Raw genomic sequence first — 21,894 nt, 5'->3', positions numbered from 1 at the left:
TTCATCATTTGTTCTTGATTGTTCACTGTTAATAATTGTTTGTTCTGCATTTATTTATTTAAAAATAATATTTAAAAATATACCTACAAGTTAGCCCCCTTCTTGCAATTTTTAATATTTTTTCATCTTTAATGATCCGTAAATATTCATTTTCGATTATTCTTATATAAAACACGTTTGTTCTCTTTCGAAATTACTCATTTTTTGTTTAATTAACTATTTGTATTAGTTGAATAAATGTATGCAAAATATGTGTACTGCGCATGCGTCATCTATAATGCCTAAACTTTCTACGCGGTTTTAATCGTCAAAAAAAAAACAATTATAAATCCTGAAGGATCAATTAATTGGTATACAGTTTAATTAAAAAAATTAAAAAATAAATAAATTAAATAATGTGCAAACCAAACTGTTTACCATCCACATTTGATTGTCGGGCAGATAAAAAACGAAAATTCACTCAAAGTGAACCTCGGCCTGCATTTGTGAAACGACAAAGACTCACTAATACTCACTATTATCGAAGATTGAAGAGAGGACTAAAAATGATATGTGTCATATACCTTTGCCATCTTGTAATCAAGGTAGGTGTAACTGTCAATAATTAGTTACACTCACAGATCTCATAATCAAATAACAATATCAGAAAAAAGGAGAATAGTTTGTTAGTTAGTGGAAGTAGCCAGAATGGGCAAGTGGACCTCAGTTCCTATTACATAAGGTTCTAGGAAGTTTGCGATAATGAAAATTTATCACAGTGTAATATCACTTACTTACTTTAACAGTGAAGGAAAACATTGTGATGAAACCTGGACACCTAAATGTTATTAGGATTTTCTTAGGTGTGTAATCCACCAACCAGCACTAGGCCAGCGTGGTGGACTAAGGCCTAAAAACCCTCTCAATGATAGTGGAGGCCAGTGTCCAGCAAGGGGAGATTTATATGGGCTGATGATGATGACTAGGAAGCTACATACTACTACTACTACTACAGTAAACATATAATCCTATATATTTACAAACTATAAGTTTGTTGGGTACCTAGAAATTGATAACATTATTTCATATTTCCAGATGTCCAGCCACTTGAAAATAGGTGTAGTAATGACAAAGCTATCCAAGTAGCTCCAGCACAGGAACACAAAGGCAAGGCAAGTGTGTATTGCCACATCACCTCTTAATATATCTGAAGCAAGTACAAGTAAACAATCAGAACCAGCAAAAAGAAAACTGTTGTTCCTGAGGACAAATTTGACAGTGATCAGTCAAATGCAGAAGGATCAGCTGTTGAGAGTTATCTCTCTATATCTCCACTCCATCAAAGACTTGTGCACTTCATTTATTGAAATTAATATTAATGAATATTAATTTAAATTATCGTGCGAATTTTGTGGTCAAAACATTTAAGTGTATTTTATAAATAAATATTCATTCTCAGTATTAATGTTGTTTTAATCATCGATTGAAAAATTGGTTCTTAATGAATTTAGTTGGAGCTAAATGCTGCTTGGAGCTTAATATTTTCGAATAACATAAACACGTGACTTTAAGCATAAACATATTTTTTGGTTAGGATAATTAAACAGGATAATTTATATGCCTATCTTCTTAAATAATTCAGTAAATAAATAAATTTTGAAAGATAAAATAATGAACATATTTACTTATTTGTTTATATTACCTATGTGAACTCATAACCTATCTTTTTTATACCTTCATAACGATAGGTAGGAGGATGGAAAAAATGTATTTGATCTAACTTTACGCCAATGCACATTATTTCATTTATTTATTTTTTTATTTTTTTAATTAAACTGTATACCAATTAATTGCTCCTTCAGGATTTATATTTGTTTTTTTTTTCACGAATAAAACCGCGTAGAAAGTTTAGGCATTATAGTTGACGCATGCGCAGTACACATATTTTGCATACATAATACATTTATTCAACTAATACAAATAGTTAATTAAACAAAAAATGAGTAATTTCGAAAGAGAACAAACGTGTTTTATATAAGAACAATCGAAAATGAATATTTACGAGTCATTAAAGATGAAAAAATATTAAAAATTGCAAGAAAGGGGCTAACTTGTAGGTATATTTTTAAATATTATTTTTAAATAAATAAATGCAGAACAAACAATTATTAACAGTGAACAATCAAGAACAAATGATGAACAAACGAATTAATAGAAAATAAGTAGAAAATATGAAAAAAAAAATTTTTTGAGGGGCTAACTTCATTCACCTAGAAGTAATAGTTCTCTAATATATTAAGTGTATAATCTATGGTAATAGTGTTCTGTGGGTGATAGTGACTTTTTGGCGGGAACGCGAGGAGTGAAGTTGTGTGATTTGTTTTATTTTGTCTATTTAGTGTTTCTTCAGGCTTAAATGTGTAATAATGGTGGTTTATTAACTGTTTAATATCTGTGAAAGTGCACAAATGTGGGAAAATGAAACAAAGCTGCTGGACGTAACTTCTCGGGTTCCTCCAAAAAGTCCACTGAAAAAATCTCAGTAAATGACCACCATTTTACTGCGATTATATTTCATCCCATATCATTTCATTTCATTAAATTTCATCCCAGTTGATTAATGTCTCAAATTAATCATCTTCATTTCATTTCACTCCATATTATCATTTTTCATAAAATTAAGAATATAAAGTAAAATAAGACATGACTTAAAGGTCTTAGTTACCAGGTCATAAAATCTCTAAAAAAAAAAAAAAGTGGGTGATAGTGTGATGTCTCAAATATATTAAGTGTATAATCCATAGATTATACACTTAATATATTAGAGATAGATGCGCAACTCTCGTTTTTATTTTTGCTTTAGTTAAAGCCCGGTCCAGCAGGCGTCGCTACGGTCGATTATTAGTCTCCCTACCCCCCACCAGGTGGCTTTTTTAGTAATTTTAATATTTTTAATAACTCTCTTTATGAAAAAATCTTATCGTTTAGAATCGCTGGAATTCCCGGTAGTACTTATGAGATATTAAGGAATGTTTGATTGTGTTCAGCATTCTAATCGATAAGATCTTTTCATACAGAGAGAAAACAGTTTTTTAAAATAAAAAGCTGTAATTCTCTGTAAGCTATTTAATTTCCCTATATTACAAACAATTTTCGGTTAAAAGATTGTATGAACGTACAATTGTATAAAACTTCGAATAACAATAACTCCTCTAGATTAATCCTACTAGCGTACTTATTAACATTAAATCGAAAGTTATCTAAAAGTTAATTAAGTCTAACATACTCATGTTTGGGCATTTTCATTTATTTCTGCTCATACAGAAAACACAAGTTAGCAAATATATTCCACAGTTAATCTAAATAATTGCAAATAATGCTTTTGAAGATCGTTGACTTTTGATCATTAATTAAAATCATCTTCTCGTAGAATTTACAAAAGCTCATTTACAAAAATTTATATCAGTATTTTCATATATTACTAACTTACTAATTACAACTATTCAAACGTAATAGTATAACTATAAGAACTAAATAACCTATTTTAAAACAAAATTGGCATCAATTTAGTTCTTATGAACTATTTCATCTATTAATTTATAAATTATAAACATATTTAAAAAAAATTAAGATCCCTTGTGAGTTCACATTCCTTGCTGAATCAGTTTCTCTTCTGAAACGGAGAAACAAAGTATCTTAAGTATGTAACAAATATTGAAAAAATACGACCATGATAAATTTAGTGTTAATGTAATCATACTTACAAATTAATATATTACATAACACGTTCTGGTTCAAATATAGTGCATCAATCTTTTCATGTTTCAGACATTTTAGTGCTCCTTATAATTTTTCCATAAAATTTTGTCATTATCAAACCTTTGTCTACAAAAATAAAAACATTATTTTATATTGGGTAGAAGGATGAACGTGGTCACAGGCCACTTGGTGTAACTTGGTTATCAAACACCAGGAAACAAAATGTGAATGCCATCATCTAACTTTGGATGTGAGATCAATTGTGCTGTATTTTATTTAAACAGGAAAGCATGACTGATTGATCATTCCAAAAAACTAGTTCGGGCCCACTTGACAATAAGCATATAATACGCTGAGTTGCAAAACATAAATACTTCCACCCACTCGAGACAATTTTATTATCTGAGTTGTGTGTGTGATAGTACGAGACTTAACACCGACTGTTTTAATCAAACTTAACATATATGATAGCTAGGCAGCAGAAATAGGAAGGACCATTAGTTGGTGCTAATTCATTTAATTATATTATGAATAATAATTCTGTTAGCAAATAATATACCGGGAAAATAGTGTAAACTCACCGTTATCAAGGCATCCGAAATAGCATTTCATTTTCGATCTTCGAGGCATGCTGATTTTTAATAATAAACTTTCTGTAAGAAACGAAAATAGTTACACAGGCTTACGAAACGCTAACGAAGAAAAAAGTATTGGAACCAAGTTATGTCTAAAGAGAATTCAAAACAGAGTTTCTGAATGTCTAATCGTCTAATATTCTCATAAAGCTAAAAGATGCTCTAAATTAATACTACAACGTAAAATAACTCACACCAAGACCAAAAAAAACGATTTAAAAAATTAAATCGTTACGACATTTTGAAAACTTTTTTTTTTTTTTTGAGATTGTTTTACGGCCCTGGAATTTTGAAAACTTCAAAGCAGTGTTTCCACTTAAGTTTTTTTTAACACATTTTACCCTAGTTTCTTTTGAATTTATCCCTAAAATTTCCTAGACAACTTTCATAAATCCTTTATATAGAAAGCATAAATAAAATACAGAAAATAAACCACAGCATATTATTTAATGTAGGTATATATAATATAAACGCCCCCAGAAGATCATAGATCTATAGGATTAGAATTTTCAAGGAAGTCGACGCATTTCTTTTATATTCTTTTGCTGCACGCAACCTAACACTGTTCGGTTCTAAAATTGAGCAATTGTTTGCTGGCAAAGTTGGGAACTTTCTATGAAGCAAGCCGTTCAGGGTTTCATTAGAAAGCCTGTTTCTTTTGTCAGTTTTTACATTTGAGAACACTGAATAATCTTTCCACCTCAGTCTTTGAAGAAGGAACTGCTAGCAAAAGTGAAATGACAATTACAAGGTTTTCGTAAATGAAATTACCATGATAATCTTTCATGGTACATGAAGTACCTGTATATTACAATACAAGTAAGTTCTGGTGACATCAACGAAAATAGGTAAATAAAAGTTTGGCGGATTATACTTATTGGGATTCTGGGGAATCCCTAAGAAAAAAGCAGTGGCTTAATCTATGATTTACTTTACTAGAGGGTTACTGTTGAATCAAACCTTCTTAATAGTTTTTATATACAACTCTGTTTTATTCCTTTACTTGTCAACTCGACTTAATGTCATTCTCTCTCCATAAAATAAAATGTTCATTGTTTTACTTTAAAAACCGTTTATTTTAAAATTCACAACAGTTACTAGTATAGGCTTTGCTTTTTATATTTTTTAAATTGTCTTTATCATCCAAAATATCAGCTATTTTTCCCTAAAAAAGGGAGAATTCCCTAAAAATGGAAGCACTGCTTCAAAGTACGCTAACCTTTTTTATTGAGTCAGAACTCGTATCTGCCATCTAGTGAGTTTATTAGTTCATTAAGGCCAAAACGTTTCAAAAATGACCTCGCCGGTTCCTAAAGATGACGCTAGTTGTATGTTATTTTCCTTTGTATGGGAGTTGCACCCCCCTGGTATAATCTATGGTGTGATGTTTGTTTCCTTCGCGTAATGTGTGATGTTGCATTACATCGTAGAGTAATATTACCGGAGTAATATCACTCGCATTACTTACACATGTCTATTGTCTAATGAGAATGCATCCTTCTGAAAAACGTTATGTTTGTGAAGTGTGCGAAAAACGCTTTATACGAATTGCTGATTTAAAAACACACATTAGAATACATACTGCGGAAAAACCATACATTTGTGAAATATGTAGAAAAGGTTTTTCCCAAATTAGTAGTTTAAAATCTCATATAAGAATACATACTGGAGAAAAACCGTACATTTGTGAAGTATGTAGAAAAGGTTTTGCCCAAATTGGTAATTTACAATCTCATATAAGGATACACACTGGAGACAAACCATACATTTGTGAAATATGTAGAAAAGGTTTTTCCCAAATTAGTAGTTTAAAATCTCATATAAGAATACATACTGGAGAAAAACCGTACATTTGTGAAGTATGTAGAAAAGGTTTTGCCCAAATTGGTAATTTCCAATCTCATATAAGGATACACACTGGAGACAAACCGTACATTTGTGAAGTGTGTCAGAAGTGCTATGCACGAATTGATACTTTGAAAATACACAAGAGAACACATACTGCAGAGAAACCTTATGTTTGTGAAGTGTGCGAAAGACGCTTTACACAAATTGGTGAATTAAAAACACACATTAGAATACATACTGCGGAAAAACCTTACATTTGTGAAGTGTGTAGAAAAGGTTTTAACCAAATTAATCATTTAAAATCCCATCTAAGAATACACACTGGAGAAAAACCGTACATTTGTGAAGTGTGTCAGAAGTGCTATGCACGAATTGATACTTTGAACATACACAAGAGAAGACATACTGCAGAGAAACCTTATGTTTGTGAAGTGTGTGAAAAAAGCTTTTCGCGAATGAGTAATTTAAATATCCACATAGCAACACATTCGGCAGAGAAATCTTATGTTTGTGATATGTGTAAAAAATCTTTTGCACAGATGAGTTGTTTAAAAAAACATATAAGTAAAACACACTGCTGAAATACTTTGTTTGTGATGTGTGATAAAAAGACTGCACAATTTCATTGTTAAAAAATGCAGATGATAACACATAAAGCAGAAAAATATTTCACAATTTGTGAATCACAAATTTGTCATTTAAGAACACACATGAGAATAGATACAGAAGACAAACCTTCTGCTTGTGAAGTTTGTACATAAGGTTTTACACATATCAGTCATTTAAAAACACACAAAGATACCTACTAGAGAAGAAGCCTTATTATTGTGAATTGTGTGGAAAAGGTTTTTCAGTGTTGGTAATTTTAATTCACATAAGAAAATGCATATTTGAGAAAAACAGTATGCATGTGTAAAGTGTAACAAAGCATTTGCACAAATTGATAGTTTAATAATGTATCTGAGAATATATAATATCATAAAATGCCTGATCGTTGCAAGAATTTCTAGGTTTTTATGATTTTTTTTTATGTAAATACATAATGTCGTATACAACTTGTAAAAGACAAATGCCATTCGGAACTTTATGGTCCTTGCAAAACAACTCATTATAACCTAGGCCTCATATTTTCTGAGAAATAAGCTTGAACACAGCCATGCAAAGTTGTTGATATTCTCTCTACTTTGTCCAAACAATAATAATACAGTTAAAATATATGTTTCCAAATAGACAGATTCCATACCCATGAAGTATTGGAGTAGTATTCATATTTAACCTTGTCATAAAAGGTCAAAAGTTTTATTTTTTATGTCTTGGAGATGGGCAAAGTTAGGCAGATTTATTGAAGCAGTAATGCGTTTCGGGATTATTCGAAGCAGTAATGCGTTTGTAGATGTCTATGGGCTCCAGTAGCCACTTAACACCAGGTCGGCTGTGAGCTCGTCCACCCATCTAAGCAATAAAAAGAAACATGTACATACTTAGAACGAAATATTCGAGGGCTGTCATTATAGAAAATAAAACTACATATTATTGAATAAAAAAAAATTGACATTTTCTTTTATATTGCACCTGGGTAACAATTTGTACTTGTAATGCAATAATCAAAATACAATACTTTTAGCAACGGCTTAATAATTGAAATAAATAAAAAATACAAAAGTGGGTAGGAACGATCGACACAGAATATTAAACCTAAGAAACCGGCAGACCGACAGAGCGACTGACCGACTTGACTGCCTGAGACAGACTGCCGCGACACTGTTTACGCACCGCCATTTTATACAGTGGCGCTACAGTGTCTACCCTACAACATTTTATCATAATAATCATAACAATGTCTTAATATTACTAAAGTCGTTATCCATGACATGTTAATTATTATTTTTGACTTAAGAGGGCGTCGCCTCTAACACGGCCTCTCCTGACGAGGGGTCGTCCTCGAGCCTGGGTTACACATGCGTGTGGCATGTCCAAATCCTAGTCGAGCAGCGGTATTGACAACCCGCTCGTGGGCGGTGGTGAGTTCCTGGTGTCATCTGCATTGCGCGGCGACGCTAGATCTGATGCTGCTTCATTAACTCGCTACGAACCAAATAGTTAGTAACGGCGACATGACAAAAGTCTGGTTGACATGGCCAAGTTAGCATATCAAGCCAATACACTCGTAACGTGAACTTTGTTACCACGTCAACACATCTACGTGAACTTTGTTACCACGTCAACACATCTACGTGAACTTTGTTACCACGTCAACACATCTACGTGAACTTTGTTACCACGTCAACACATCTACGTGAACTTTGTTACCACGTCAACACATCTACGTGAACTTTGTTACCACGTCAACACATCTACGTGAACTTTGTTACCACGTCAACACATCTACGTGAACTTTGTTACCACGTCAACACATCTACGTGAACTTTGTTACCACGTCAACACATCTACGTGAACTTTGTTACCACGTCAACACATCTACGTGAACTTTGTTACCACGTCAACACATCTACGTGAACTTTGTTACCACGTCAACACATCTACGTGAACTTTGTTACCACGTCAACACATCTACGTGAACTTTGTTACCACGTCAACACATCTACGTGAACTTTGTTACCACGTCAACACATCTACGTGAACTTTGTTACCACGTCAACACATCTACGTGAACTTTGTTACCACGTCAACACATCTACGTGAACTTTGTTACCACGTCAACACATCTACGTGAACTTTGTTACCACGTCAATCTCTGCGCGAACCACATTACCACGTCACGCGAAACACGCCATCACGTCACGCGAAACACGCCATCACGTCACGCGAAACACGCCATCACGTCACGCGAAACACGCCATCACGTCACGCGAAACACGCCATCACGTCACGCGAAACACGCCATCACGTCACGCGAAACACGCCATCACGTCACGCGAAACACGCCATCACGTCACGCGAAACACGCCATCACGTCACGCGAAACACGCCATCACGTCACGCGAAACACGCCATCACGTCACGCGAAACACGCCATCACGTCACGCGAAACACGCTATCACGTCACGTGAAATATGTTATCACGTTACAACATCTACGTGAACTATCTCTGCGTGAACTATGTTACCACGTTACATCTCTGCGTGAACCACGTTACCACGTTACATCTCTGCGTGTACCACGTTACCACGTTACATCTCTGTGATGTGACCTATGTTACCACATCGCAAGGTTTACGTTACTCAGTAGGCATATGCACACAACTCTTACATGACCAGACGGTAGTAAACTGAAAAACTGAACCATAACAATCATTGATAACACAAGGTCAAAGCACAATAATCAGAAACTACAACAACTCAGATCGTATAAAACGTTCTTGGCCTGGCTGTCAGCGCAGCTAGTGTCACTAGCCATATTATCATTACCACAAATGATAAAACCAATACACATCACTTCACAATATAGAGTCAGCGACTCTCAGGTCGTTACTAGATCAGCACAACAATAGTCTCCTTTGAGACCCAGGTCTTCGCTATACCACCAGCTACCCATCGCCCTCTGAACAACTCACAAGTGAATTGCAGTCACGACTGCGGACATGTGCGTACAGTACGACCAAATAGTGATGGTATCAGCTGTACCACTCGATGGAGGTAATCTCACCTCACTCATCACAGCCTTCTACGTTTAACTCGTCAGTAGGGCAACTTTTCTTTATGTAATCATGAGTGTTGTAGGGGTTCTATTACCAGTTAAAGCGATCTATCTTCATTAGATCATCAAATTTTAACTACATCATCATCCATCATCATCATTAAATTTTACTAACTTAGCTACTTTGCTTCTCTCGGTGTCGAAATCATTCAAACTTCTGTGAAGTCTTGTTTTATTGTTCCGGGACTGATCCAAATAATAATAATTCGACTCACCAGATTGTTTTAATTTCCCAAAAATTACCCGATATTACGCAACTACCGGCACTTCGCTTGCGTGCTATTGCCGCAGGAACCATCGAGGGGTCTGAGCTGGCGGCAATGCCCGTGAGGCACCGTCCTCACCATTCGGTAAGGTCCACGGATTCCCGGATCTAGATTTCCTATAGACTCGACCTAGTTCTCGACGAACTTCACGGCAACGAGACACCTCAGTCATGACATCACTAATTAGCGTCTTCACAACAGGTGTAGTGGCGTCTATTGCTACCAGAAGCTGCAGGGCGGATATCTCTTTTCTTGCGTTTTGTGATGTTCAGAATGAGCTGTAATCTCAAAGTTCAATTGACCATTTTGCCAACATAATCCAGAATTCACCTCTGGAAGCATGCAATCGACCCCAAGAATTATCTATTTGTTTGACATTACGCATCACTGGTGACCTAGTGCCTGAACACTACGAGGACTCGGCCTAACCTGACCACTAAAAATGAAATCAAATCGTGAATAGATTAGCGTTCGCGGCTCTAACCTGAGGGCCCATTATACCCCGTATCACTATTAAAGTTCAAAGTTCTATCAGAAGTAACCCATTCACCTAGCCATACCCTAGCATCGCCCCTTAAACATGATGCCACTCGCGATAAGCATTCGTGGTCGTTCCACCCGTTAACTTCTCTGGCGCGTTCTACTTCTTCGCAACAAACTAATGTTATTAATCGATGGGTCAAAATTCGATATGTAATAATTTTGCGACCTTGAGGGTTGCAAAGTTTTAATTGCTTCCATTAAAGCACTGGCGAGGGTAGACGCCTCAGAACCAGGGATACTAGATTCTACGCGGAGTTGTTGCGAACCGACGATATTCGACATGGGAGTCGTAACTGTCCGTAGAATATCGGTGGTCTGTTCAGCGCGCGCCTTATCGTTAGAACGTGTCGCGACAGGTTCAATCGTGCGCGAGCGCGATCTCGACCTCCCGTGACGGGCTCTACGAGAGCGGTCCCTACTACGCAACTCGCGCCTAACCCGAGCACGTGACCGACGCATATCAGTACGCTGGTCTCAGACCCGCAAGCCATCCCGTGAAGTACGACCTTTATCGTTCGTATCGCGATTCTGTCTATCATCTCTGTGATCGCGAAAGCATGTCGTTTTCAAAATTTGCAATCACACAAGAAAAATAACAAATTAAGTATGAAAGCATCAAAGTAAGCCGTAATTGTAAAACAAAACAAAGTTCAGAGTTTTTACGCTACTGTGGGCTATTTGAGTCCTTAATCCCACTTCTGATTTTAGCCATCTAGTAGCCGGCGCCCGTAAACATTTTTGTTGAGTGCTTGAGTTGCTTAATTAGAACTAATTTATGTGTATTAACTATGAAATAGATTCTAAGATTAAACTTCACTTTTATGTTAATAATTTTAACAGAACAAATTAGACTACATATTTGTACGCTGAACTATAATGTTTCATTAAAATTCAAGAAATTTCTTTGATACATCGCAGAGTCGTTCGTCAGTTGTTTTTTTTACCTATCGGATCGGAAACGCGACCCACTGAGAAGATCCGACGAGAGACTCGGTGGGCCTTTCATCAGTGAACAGTGGGTTTTGGTTCTAATAAAATTGGCCACTCCTGGGTTATAGCCTTCCTCAATAAATGGGCTGAAAGAATTTTTCAAATCAAATTGTTGATTAATTTTAATATTTGTCATATTACGTTGATGTAAAAAAAAAACTTGCCATATTTGTATAATTTTTTTATTGTTTAGGTGGGCTGACGAGCTCACGGCCCATAGATGGGCCCCGGTAACCATTAGGATCATTTTTTTTTATTATTAAATATTATGTAGTTTTATTTTCTATAATGACAGCCCTCGAATATTCTGTTATAAGTATGTACATGATTTTTTTTATTGCTTAGATGGGTGCACGAGCTCACAGCCGACCTGGTGTTAAGTGGCTACTGGAGCCCATAGACATCTACAAACGCATTACTGCTTCAAATAATCCCGAAACGCATTCTCCTCCTCCTCACGTCGTTTCCCCACTGCTGAGGGTCGTGACCATTATATGTCGTCAGGATTTTGCTCCTTGTAACGTCCCGCCAGCGCCTCCGATCATTGGCCGCATGAAGGGCGTCGTGGAATGGGATCTCTAGTGTGGTGCGGATTTGGTCGAACCACCTTGTCGGACTGCGCCCGCGCGGTTTCTTTCCATCGATCTTCCCTGTCACGAATAGTCTCTCTAAGCTATCCGGTGTTTTCCGAGCAATATGACCGAAGTACTCGAGTGCGCGGCGAAGGCAGAGTGTGACAGTCTAGTCTTGATCTGCAGTTAGTCTAAGATAGACAGATTGCTTCTCTTCGCTGTAAAAGGTATCCGGAGAATTCTTCTCCAGCACCACATCTCAAAAGCATCCACGCGTTTGCGATCAGCCGCTTTAAGGGTCCAGGTCTCCGCTTCGTATAGAAAAATGGAAAAGATCAGAGTGAGCACCAGTTTTATCTTTGTTTTGTGGGTAATGTTACGTTCTTCCAGATTTTACCGAGCTCAGTCATGGCTCCCTTTGCCATTCCGATACGCCGTCGTTTTTTTTTATTGCCTTTGTAGGCAGACGAGCGTACGGCCCACCTGATGGTAAGTGGTTACCGTCGCCCATGGACTTCAGCAATGCCAGGAGCAGAGCCAAGCCGCTGCCTACTGCTTAATACTCTCCACAAGCCTCGTTTGAAGAAGGACATGTCATAACGCTCGGGAAACACCGTGGAGGGGAGCTCATTCCATAGCCGGATGGTACGTGGCAGAAAAGATCTCTGGAAACGCACTGTGGATGACCGCAGTGGCTCCAGGTAGTCCCTCCGCAGACCCAGAGGCTCCAAGCGATCCGTGAGAATGGGATTATCGACAATCCGAACGGCTCTCTTCTGTATGGAGTCAAATGGAAGAAGCTGGTATTCGGGAGCCCCGGCCCAGAGATGGGAGCAGTACTCGCGAGGCCGGACTTGTGCTTTATAGAGCAAAAGTCTTTGTCCAGGCGTGAAGTACCGCTTCACTCTGTTGAGGACTCCCAGCATTTTGGACGCCAACTTGGCTTTGCCTTCCAAATGACTCCGAAATTGAACATCGCTTGAAATGTCGACCCCAAGTATCCCGACACTCCCGGAAGTTTGCAAGGATACTCCTTGGAATTGCGGCGCCATGACAAAGGGGTCCTTCTTCGCAGTGAACGCGCAAACTTGTGTCTTTGTTGGGTGGAATTGAACCAAGTTCAATTCATCCCATTCTGAGACTCGCCCCAGAGAGTTCTCCACTTCAGACACAAGTTTTGATCGTCTCTCTTGCACCACGCTCCGAGAGAGACTCTGATGGCCGTTATATCGCGCATCCCCCGTGCTGTCATCCGCATAGCAATGCATACCATCAATAGACAGCATACAGTTGTAGGTACTTATTAACTCCATGGTGTTTAATCTATGGGTAGTAGGTAGGTGTAGGTAGGTATGGACTTTTTGGCGGGAACGCGAGGAGTGAAGTTGTGTGATTTGTTTTATGTTGTCTATTTAGTGTTTCTTCAGGTTTAAATGTGTAATAATGGTGGTTTATTAAATGTTTAATATCTGTGAAAGTGCACAAATGTGGGAAAATGAAACAAAGCCGCTGGACGCAACTTCTCGGGATCCTCCAAAAACTCCACTGAAAAAATCTTAGTAAATGACCACCATTTTACTAAGATTACATTTCAATCCATATCATCTCATTTCATTTAATTTCATCCCAGTTGATTAACGTCTCAAATTAATCATTTTCATTTCATTTCACTCCATATTATCATATTTCATAAAAATAAGAATATAAATTAAAATAAGACATGACTTAAAGGTCTTAGTTACCAGGTCATAAAATCACAAAAAAAAAAGTAGGTAGGTATTAGGACTTTTTGGCGGGAACGCGAGGAGTGAAGTTGTGTGATTTGTTTTATTTTGTCTATTTAGTGTTTCTTCGGGTTTAAATGTGTAATAATGGTGGTTTATTAACCGTTTAATATCTGTGAAAGTGCACAAATGTGGGAAAATGAAACAAAGCCGCTGGACGTAACTTCTCGGGATCCTCCAAAAAGTCCACTGAAAAAATCTTAGTAAATGACCACCATTTTACTGAGATTATATTTCATCTCATATCATCTCAATTCATTTCATTTAATTTCATCCCAGTTGATTAGTGTCTTAAATTTAATTTATCTTCATTTCATTGAACTCCATAATATCATGTTTCATAAAATTAAGAATATACATTAAAATAAGAAATGGCTTAAAGGTCTCAGTTACCAGGTCATAAAATCTCTTAAAAAAAAATGTAGGTAGGTATTTCCTTTTTCACGGGAACGCGAAGAGTGAAGTTGTGTGATTTGTTTTATTTTGTCTAATTAGTGTTTCTTCGGGTTTAAATGTGTAATAATGGTGGTTTATTAGCTGTTTAATATCTGTGAAAGTGCACAAATGTGGGAAAATGAAACAAAGCCGCTGGACGTAACTTCTCGGGATCCTCCAAAAAGTCCACTGAAAAAATCTTAGTAAATGACCACCATTTTACTGAGATTATATTTCATCTCATATCATCTCAATTCATTTCATTTAATTTCATCCCAGTTGATTAGTGTCTTAAATTTAATTTATCTTCATTTCATTGAACTCCATAATATCATGTTTCATAAAAATATGAATAATATAAATTAAAATAAGACATGACTTAAAGGTCTTAGTTACCAGGTCATAAAATCACTTAAAAAAAAAAGTAGGTAGGTATACCTACCGTATCTACTTATAGTGATTCCTATTCATTGGTTCAACGCTTTTAAAAAAATATCATAATCACAAGGATTCTTATTAAAATAGACTATTAATGTAAAAGTGAGTACCTACCTATATATATAGGAAGCAAAAATTCTATGACATTTTACGTTCCATTGGACATTACAGTTGTTCTGATGTTCGATTGGTGACTCTTGGTGAACTATTGTCTTGGTTGGTTTGTGATTTTCAGCTTGATGAAACAAGAAAACGACACGAGCAGGAGGTCGGAAGAGAAGTTTACATCCATAAGTGCAGCCTGTGACATAAGGACATCAATTCTGCATTTTGTTCAGTGTGGTGCAGATTAGTTAAAAAGTCAATTACCGTACAATGGGGTAAATAGGGACAAAATCGACCTTCAGATTGAATTTTAAAATAGTTCCAATTAAATAGTCACTGCTCAACCAAAGAAATAAGTTGAGTCTTGAACGTACCTAGGTGATAAAAACCGTTACATTATTTTAATTATTCATTTTAAAGAAATAATCGGTAAAATAATGGCCGTCCCAATTTACCCAGCGTCCGGGGTAAATTGACACGGTTAAGGGTTAAATTGGGATATTTGTAAGGGTTGTCAACTCGCAGTACTGCGATATATAGGTAGGTGCCATATAATTATTTATATGGACCGAAATTATGAATACAATCCATAATTTAAGCACAATACACAACATAGTGTAAATTAAGCTGGTTTCTATTCCGAAGCGATGTGACGTGAATGATAATCAACAATACAATGATCAAAAAAAGTATGTGCAAGTTGTATTTTAGAAAATTATTATTTAATTTCCTTAAAAATCACAACTCTGAAACAAAATCATAAAATAGAATAAAAAATAGAAAACAAAAGGACTGGAAATGCATTAATACAATTTTATTTAATCAACATTTTCAAAATGATCTTTGAGCAAGAGTAAGATATCAGGTGAATAAGATAAAAAAACAGCTTTATCTGATTACTGCCAATAATAACAAAAATAAAAGAAATTCTTTCTAAGCTAAATAACTAAACTCAATTAATTCACTCACTCATAATTGGATATCTCGGATTTTTTATTAATGTTACATTTAAAATCTGAGGTCTGTTTTTATTTGTGTGTGTTCGTTGTGAATGTTAACAAAATCATGCTTCGACGCGTGAATAGATTATGAAATAACAAAAGTTTTGATTCGTTTGAGTTCTTTTAACTTTTAATTTTTTTTATTGCTATAAAGAACATACGACCGGGCAGATATTACAAGGTAAATGTCGCAAAAAAAAGTAATTATATATATACTTTTCTTTTACCTATAATACTTACATAAACTAACTGATAAACACATTAACCTTCTTTACATCACGCAATTAAGTGATAGTATAGGCTAAAAAATCTATTATAAGATATCAGTGACAACCCTAACAAGCCATCCCTATTTTGTCTTTTGGCGTTCCAATTTTGTGTTTTCTCGTCCCTAATTTTTCCAGTCTCGTTCCAAATTACCCTACAAACGTCCCAATTTTCCCCAAAAAGAAAGGAAAAAATATAAATTTTTTATTTTGTCGAAATATTGTATTTAAAATAAGAATATTGCAACTTACCGTTTGTTGTGGTATTTCCAGGTGTATTAAAAACTTATATAAACTGTGATCTTATTGAAAAAACAACGATAATATTACTTTTTTTAAAAGTTCTTTAAGCTGTTTTAAAATGCACTTTTCAACCACTATTTTCAATTTAATTTGACGAATTTTTGGGACCAACTTAACTCATATGTAGTACTTCCATAGTTAACTTGGTTTTTCTTCTATACATTGATAAATATGAACATAAACAAAATTAGGTAGATTCCGTGCTACAGGTACTTTGAGAATCTTCCGCAGGTTTGTCCCAATTTACCCCAGGATCCCAATTTACCCCATGTCATGGTACTAGACGTGCGCTAATCATGTTCGGAAAAGGATTGAACATGACATCGTTCTTTAGAGTGTCGGAACTAGTTCCAGTAAACATGTTCGCGGAACTGTTTAGTTCCGCGGACATGTTAAGTCTAGTAGCTGTTTGTAGCTGTTTAGTTCCGCGGACATATTAAGTCTGGTAGCTGTTTGTAGCCGTTTAGTTCCGCGGACATGTTAAGTCTAGTAGCTGTTTGTAGTGTAGCGAATCACGTATTAAATTATCATTAATTACACAATATTTTTCAAAAAAGGTATTAAAATACAATTTTTTAAAAACACTATAAAAATAGATTGCCGCTGATGGCAATTATTACTATAATTATTATTTTGTAAGGTTTTTAATTTTAGGTTCATTGTTAGTTTGTTTCATAATTTATTAATGTACTATTCCACTTTGTCATAATTTCAATTACTCTACTACTTTCATTATTTTTCAATGTATTGTACGATGCACCGGAAACTAGAACCTATCAATTGTCAATTAAAATACCACGTTATTCTGATATACAACATATTGAGCTCGTTTTAGCTTTACAACCTTTTTCCCATAACCGAGATAACAATATATTTTATTTTCATTACGTAATGTAGCTAACAAAACTAGCAAAAGTGGTGAATGTTTTAAAATTCTCTAATTTTTTATTATGATTTTCTAAGAAATGGTCTACAAACACTTAAGGTTAAGTGCTCGTAAGAATGATGCATGGTCAAGGTCAAAATCCTAAGCAAAACATTTTAATTCATTCAACTATCGACTCTAACACGTAGGTCGTAGAATATAACTTCAATATTCATAAAAATGTAATGTGAAAGAACTCCACACGCAGTTGCATGCACTCGCTCCATCTCACTCCCTCGTATTAGCGCCATATCTCGCCTTATCTCTTTACGTGGACTCGTGTCGGTTCGGGACTCATTCGGGTGGACTCGCCGCGCCACGCCTCCGCGCCGCGCGATACCTATGCTCTAATCATGTCCGCATGTCCGTCATGTTCAACGCATTCGTAGTTCCTGCATAACAGTACACTTGGAATGGAAATGGAACTGTCTGAACATGTTAATTTTGACAACTCGGATTGAATGATATAGTTCCATATGAGGACATAGTTCCAGGAACTATTTCGGTCCGGAACTACGCATGTCTACATGGTACTAATTAGACGTGCGCTAATCATGTTCGGAAAAGGATTGAACATGACATCGTTCTTTAGAGTGTCGGAACTAGTTCCAGTAAACATGTTCGCGGAACTGTTTAGTTACGCGGACATGTTAAGTCTAGTAGCTGTTTGTAGCTGTTTAGTTCCGCGGACATATTAAGTCTTGTAGCTGTATGTAGCCGTTTAGTTCCGCGGACATGTTAAGTCTAGTAGCTGTTTGTAGTGTAGCGAATCACGTATTAAATTATTATTAATTACACAATATTTTTCAAAAAAGGTATTAATAATACAATTTTTTAAAAACACTATATAAAAATAGATTGCCGCTGATGGCATCATTATAATTATTATTTTGTAAGGTTTTTAGTTTTAGGTTCATTGTTACAGTTTGTTTCATAATTTATTAATGTACTATTCCACTTTGTCATAATTTCAATTACTCTACTATTTTCATTATTTTTCAATGTATTGTACGATGCACCGGAAACTATAACCTATCAATTGTCAATTAAAATACCACGTTATTCTGATATACAACATATTGAGCTCGTTTTAGCTTAACAACCTTTTTCCCATAACCGAGATAACAATATATTTTATTTTCATTACGTAATGTAGCTAACAAAACTAGCGAAAGTGGTGAATGTTTTAAAATTCTCTAATTTTTTATTATGATTTTCTAAGAAATGGTCTACAAACACTTAAGGTTAAGTGCTCTTAGGAATGATGCATGGTCAAGGTCAAAATCCTAAGCAAAACATTTTAATTCATTCAACTATCGACTGTAACACGTAGGTCGTAGAACATAACTTCAATATTCATAAAAATGTAATGTGAAAGAACTCCACACGCAGTTGCATGCACGCGCTCCATCTCACTCCCTCGTATTAGCGCCATATTTCGCCTTATCTCTTTACGTGGACTCGTGTCAGTTCGGGACTCGTTCGGGTGGACTCGCCGCGCCACGCCTCCGCGCCGCGCGATACCTATGCTCTAATCATGTCCGCATGTCCGTCATGTTCAACGCGTTCGTAGTTCCTGCATAACAGTACACTTGGAATGGAAATGGAACTGTCTGAACATGTTAGCTTTGACAACTCGGATTGAATGATATAGTTCCATATGAGGACATAGTTCCGGGAACTATTTCGGTCCGGAACTACGCATGTCTAGTACTAATTCGTCCCTCAGTTCACAGACATTGATCCAACATGTCAACATAATTGTGATCATAACAAAAGTAATATAGCTTGTAACTGGAAAGAAAATAAAACGCAAATTACAAGAAGATACATACTCTTTAGAGGCAGTACTTTTTTTTGTCTGGTTTCCGATCTCTCTTCCTAAAAAACATAACTTGGAGCATTCTCGTGTCTAAAATTTCCAAATCGAGGTTTTTTTATTTACTTATGTATATAAACAAAAATGGATGCATTTAACGAACCCTATGTTTGTAAAGTCTGTAAAAAATGTTTTGTATTTATAGAGAACTTTAAAATGCACATGAAAACGCATCCTCCTAAAAACCCTTATGTTTGTGAAGTGTGTGAAAAACGCTTTACACAAATCAATCAATTAAAAACACACATTTTATGTCATAGTGCAGAGAAACCTTATGTTTGTGAAGTCTGTAAAAAAGGTTTTACACGAAAAAATGCTTTAGAATTGCACATGAGATTACATACTGAGGAGAAACCATACATTTGTGAAGTGTGTCAGAAGTGCTATGCACGAAATGATTCTTTGCAAATGCACAGGAGAACACATTCTGCAGAGAAACCTTATGTTTGTGAAGTCTGTGAAAAATCTTTTGGATATCGTGGTAGCTTACAAATTCATTTGAAAATTCACACTAGAGATAGGTCTTATCTTTGTGAAGTATGTAAAAAATGTTTTGTACAATATAGAAATTTAAAAGAACACATGCTAATACATACTGTCAAGAAACCTCACATCTGTGAAATTTGTAAAAAAGGATTTGCAGATCCTTCTGGTTTAAAAATTCATCTGAAAATGCATGCTGGAGAAGAACCTTATGTTTGTGATGTGTGTGGAAAAGGCTTTACTCGAAAGGGTAATTTAAAAATACACATGATAATACATACTGTCACAAAACCATACATCTGTGAAGTTTGTAAAAAAGGATTTGCAGACCCTTCTGGTTTAAAAATTCATCTGAGAACGCATGCTGGAGAAGAACCTTATGTTTGTGATGTGTGTGAAAAAGGCTTTGCCCGAAAGGGTGATTTAAAAGCACATATAAGAACACATACTGGAGAGAAACCATATGTTTGTGATGTCTGTGAAAAAAGCTTTTCAGGAACTAGTAATTTAAAAAAACATATGGCAACACATTCTGCAGTTAAACCTTATGTTTGTGATATGTGTAAAAAGTCTTTTGCACATATTAGTTATTTAAGAAGACATATACATGTACACAATGCTTAAAAACCTTGTTTGTGATGTGTGTGAAAAAAGCTTTTCATGAATGAGTAAGTACTATAAAAACATGCATGGCAATACATACGGCAGAAAAACCTTAAGTTTATGAAATGAGAGTAAATGTGTTTTACACACATTTCACACATTTTTTACTTGTGGTAGGACCTCTGGTGAGTCTGCACAGGTAGGTACCACCACCCTGCCTATTTCTGCCATGAAGCAGTAATGCGTTTCAGTTTGAAGGGTGGGGCAGCTGTTTTAACTATACTGAGACCTTGGAACTGATATCTCAAGTTGAGTGGTGGTATTTACGTTGTAGATGTCTATGGGCTTTGGTAACAACTTAGCATCAGATGGGTTGTGAACTCGTTTACCCATCTAAGCAATGAACAAAAATAAATATAAAAAAATTTAAGATCACACATTAGAATATATACAGGAGATAAACATAATATTGTGAAGTACAAACAGAAGGTTTTAGTTTATGTTAGTTATTTAAAAACACATATAAAGCTTTGTATGTATACTAGAGCAAAGTCTTATTATTGTAAACTGTGAAAAACGGTTTTCAAGTATTGGTAATTTTGAATGGCATACGAAAATACATATTTAAGAAAAACTGTATGCTTGTGTAAAGTGTAATAAAGCATTTTCGCAAATTGATATTTTAATAATGTATCTGAGAATACATTAAATAATATGTACTGCAAAAAAGCCTTTGTTTGTAAAGTATGTAAAATAATTTTCACATAATTGTCTGTTATAGTCCCCCTTAGAATATACACTGGAGAAGAAAAAACCTTGTTGATGTAGTTAATAATAAATGTTTTACGCGTATTGTTTTTTTTTATTGCTCAGATGGGTGGACGAGCTCACTGCCTATCTGGTGTTAAGTGGTTACCGGAGCCCATAGAAATCTACAACGTAAATGCCGCCACCCACCTTAAGATATAAGTTCTAAGGTCTCATTATCGACCGAGAGGGCTGGTGGTCGTGGTGCCGTCGACCGCCAGTCCGGCGTCCCGAGGGGGAGGATGATGAGAGAGATGTGCTCCACACTAAACGCTTCACTTTCCCCCCTTTGCCTTTTCATGAGTTCTGTCTCATGCGAGGTTTGGATGCTGGTTGTTGAGCGACAGGAGGTTTTAGTCGGTTCAACTCTGACATGCCCCGCCCTCGATCCCCAGTGAAGGGCGGAAGTCCGGTGATTTCCTAGTGACAAAAAAAAAAAGTTTTCAGTATAGTTACAACCGCGGCACCACCCTTCAAACCGAAACGCATTACCAGAAATAGGCAGAGTGGTGGTTCCTGTCCGCGCGGACTCACAAGGGGTGCTACCACCAGTGAC

The 21,894-nt window shown here is 35.9% G+C and overlaps 2 protein-coding genes and 4 long non-coding RNA genes across 6 annotated transcripts in view; 5 read left to right on the top strand and 1 right to left on the bottom strand.

Annotated features, from left to right (window-relative positions):
* LOC149501910 (uncharacterized) overlaps positions 1-21,894 on the top strand; it is a 184,396-nt gene that overhangs the window by 108,322 nt on the left and 54,180 nt on the right. The window lies entirely within an intron of this gene.
* On the top strand, positions 182-1,440 carry LOC149501914 (uncharacterized). Its single transcript, XR_016323866.1, has 2 exons — positions 182-584; positions 1,075-1,440. It is a non-coding gene; the product is annotated as an uncharacterized LOC149501914 (long non-coding RNA).
* On the bottom strand, positions 3,091-4,501 carry LOC149501913 (uncharacterized). The gene is made up of 3 exons (XR_016323857.1): positions 4,320-4,501; positions 3,744-3,864; positions 3,091-3,652 (listed from the first exon to the last, which is right to left on the bottom strand). It is a non-coding gene; the product is annotated as an uncharacterized LOC149501913 (long non-coding RNA).
* LOC149501912 (uncharacterized) lies at positions 5,783-10,152 on the top strand. The gene has a single exon (XM_089731417.1). The coding sequence runs from the start codon at positions 5,858-5,860 to the stop codon at positions 6,800-6,802; it is 945 nt and encodes a 314-aa protein (XP_089587543.1). The 5' UTR covers positions 5,783-5,857; the 3' UTR covers positions 6,803-10,152.
* LOC149501911 (uncharacterized) lies at positions 14,870-15,883 on the top strand. The gene is made up of 2 exons (XR_016323860.1): positions 14,870-15,068; positions 15,202-15,883. It is a non-coding gene; the product is annotated as an uncharacterized LOC149501911 (long non-coding RNA).
* On the top strand, positions 19,250-21,383 carry LOC114244467 (uncharacterized). Its single transcript, XM_028176306.2, has one exon. It carries the CDS (start codon positions 19,530-19,532, stop codon positions 20,550-20,552), a length of 1,023 nt encoding a protein of 340 aa, XP_028032107.2. The 5' UTR covers positions 19,250-19,529; the 3' UTR covers positions 20,553-21,383.

Source organism: Bombyx mandarina, chromosome 11 (assembly GCF_030267445.1).
Source record: "Bombyx mandarina strain Sakado chromosome 11, ASM3026744v2".
NCBI classification, from domain to species: Eukaryota; Metazoa; Arthropoda; class Insecta; order Lepidoptera; family Bombycidae; genus Bombyx; species Bombyx mandarina.
The sequence above is the reverse complement of the archived record's forward strand: the minus strand, read 5'-3'. Positions and strand labels throughout refer to the sequence as shown.

Coding starts and splice junctions, on each gene's coding strand:
- LOC149501912 (XM_089731417.1), top strand. CDS start 5,858: ATGAGAATGCATCCTTCTGAAAAACGTTATGTTTGTGAAGTGTGCGAA.
- LOC114244467 (XM_028176306.2), top strand. CDS start 19,530: ATGGATGCATTTAACGAACCCTATGTTTGTAAAGTCTGTAAAAAATGT.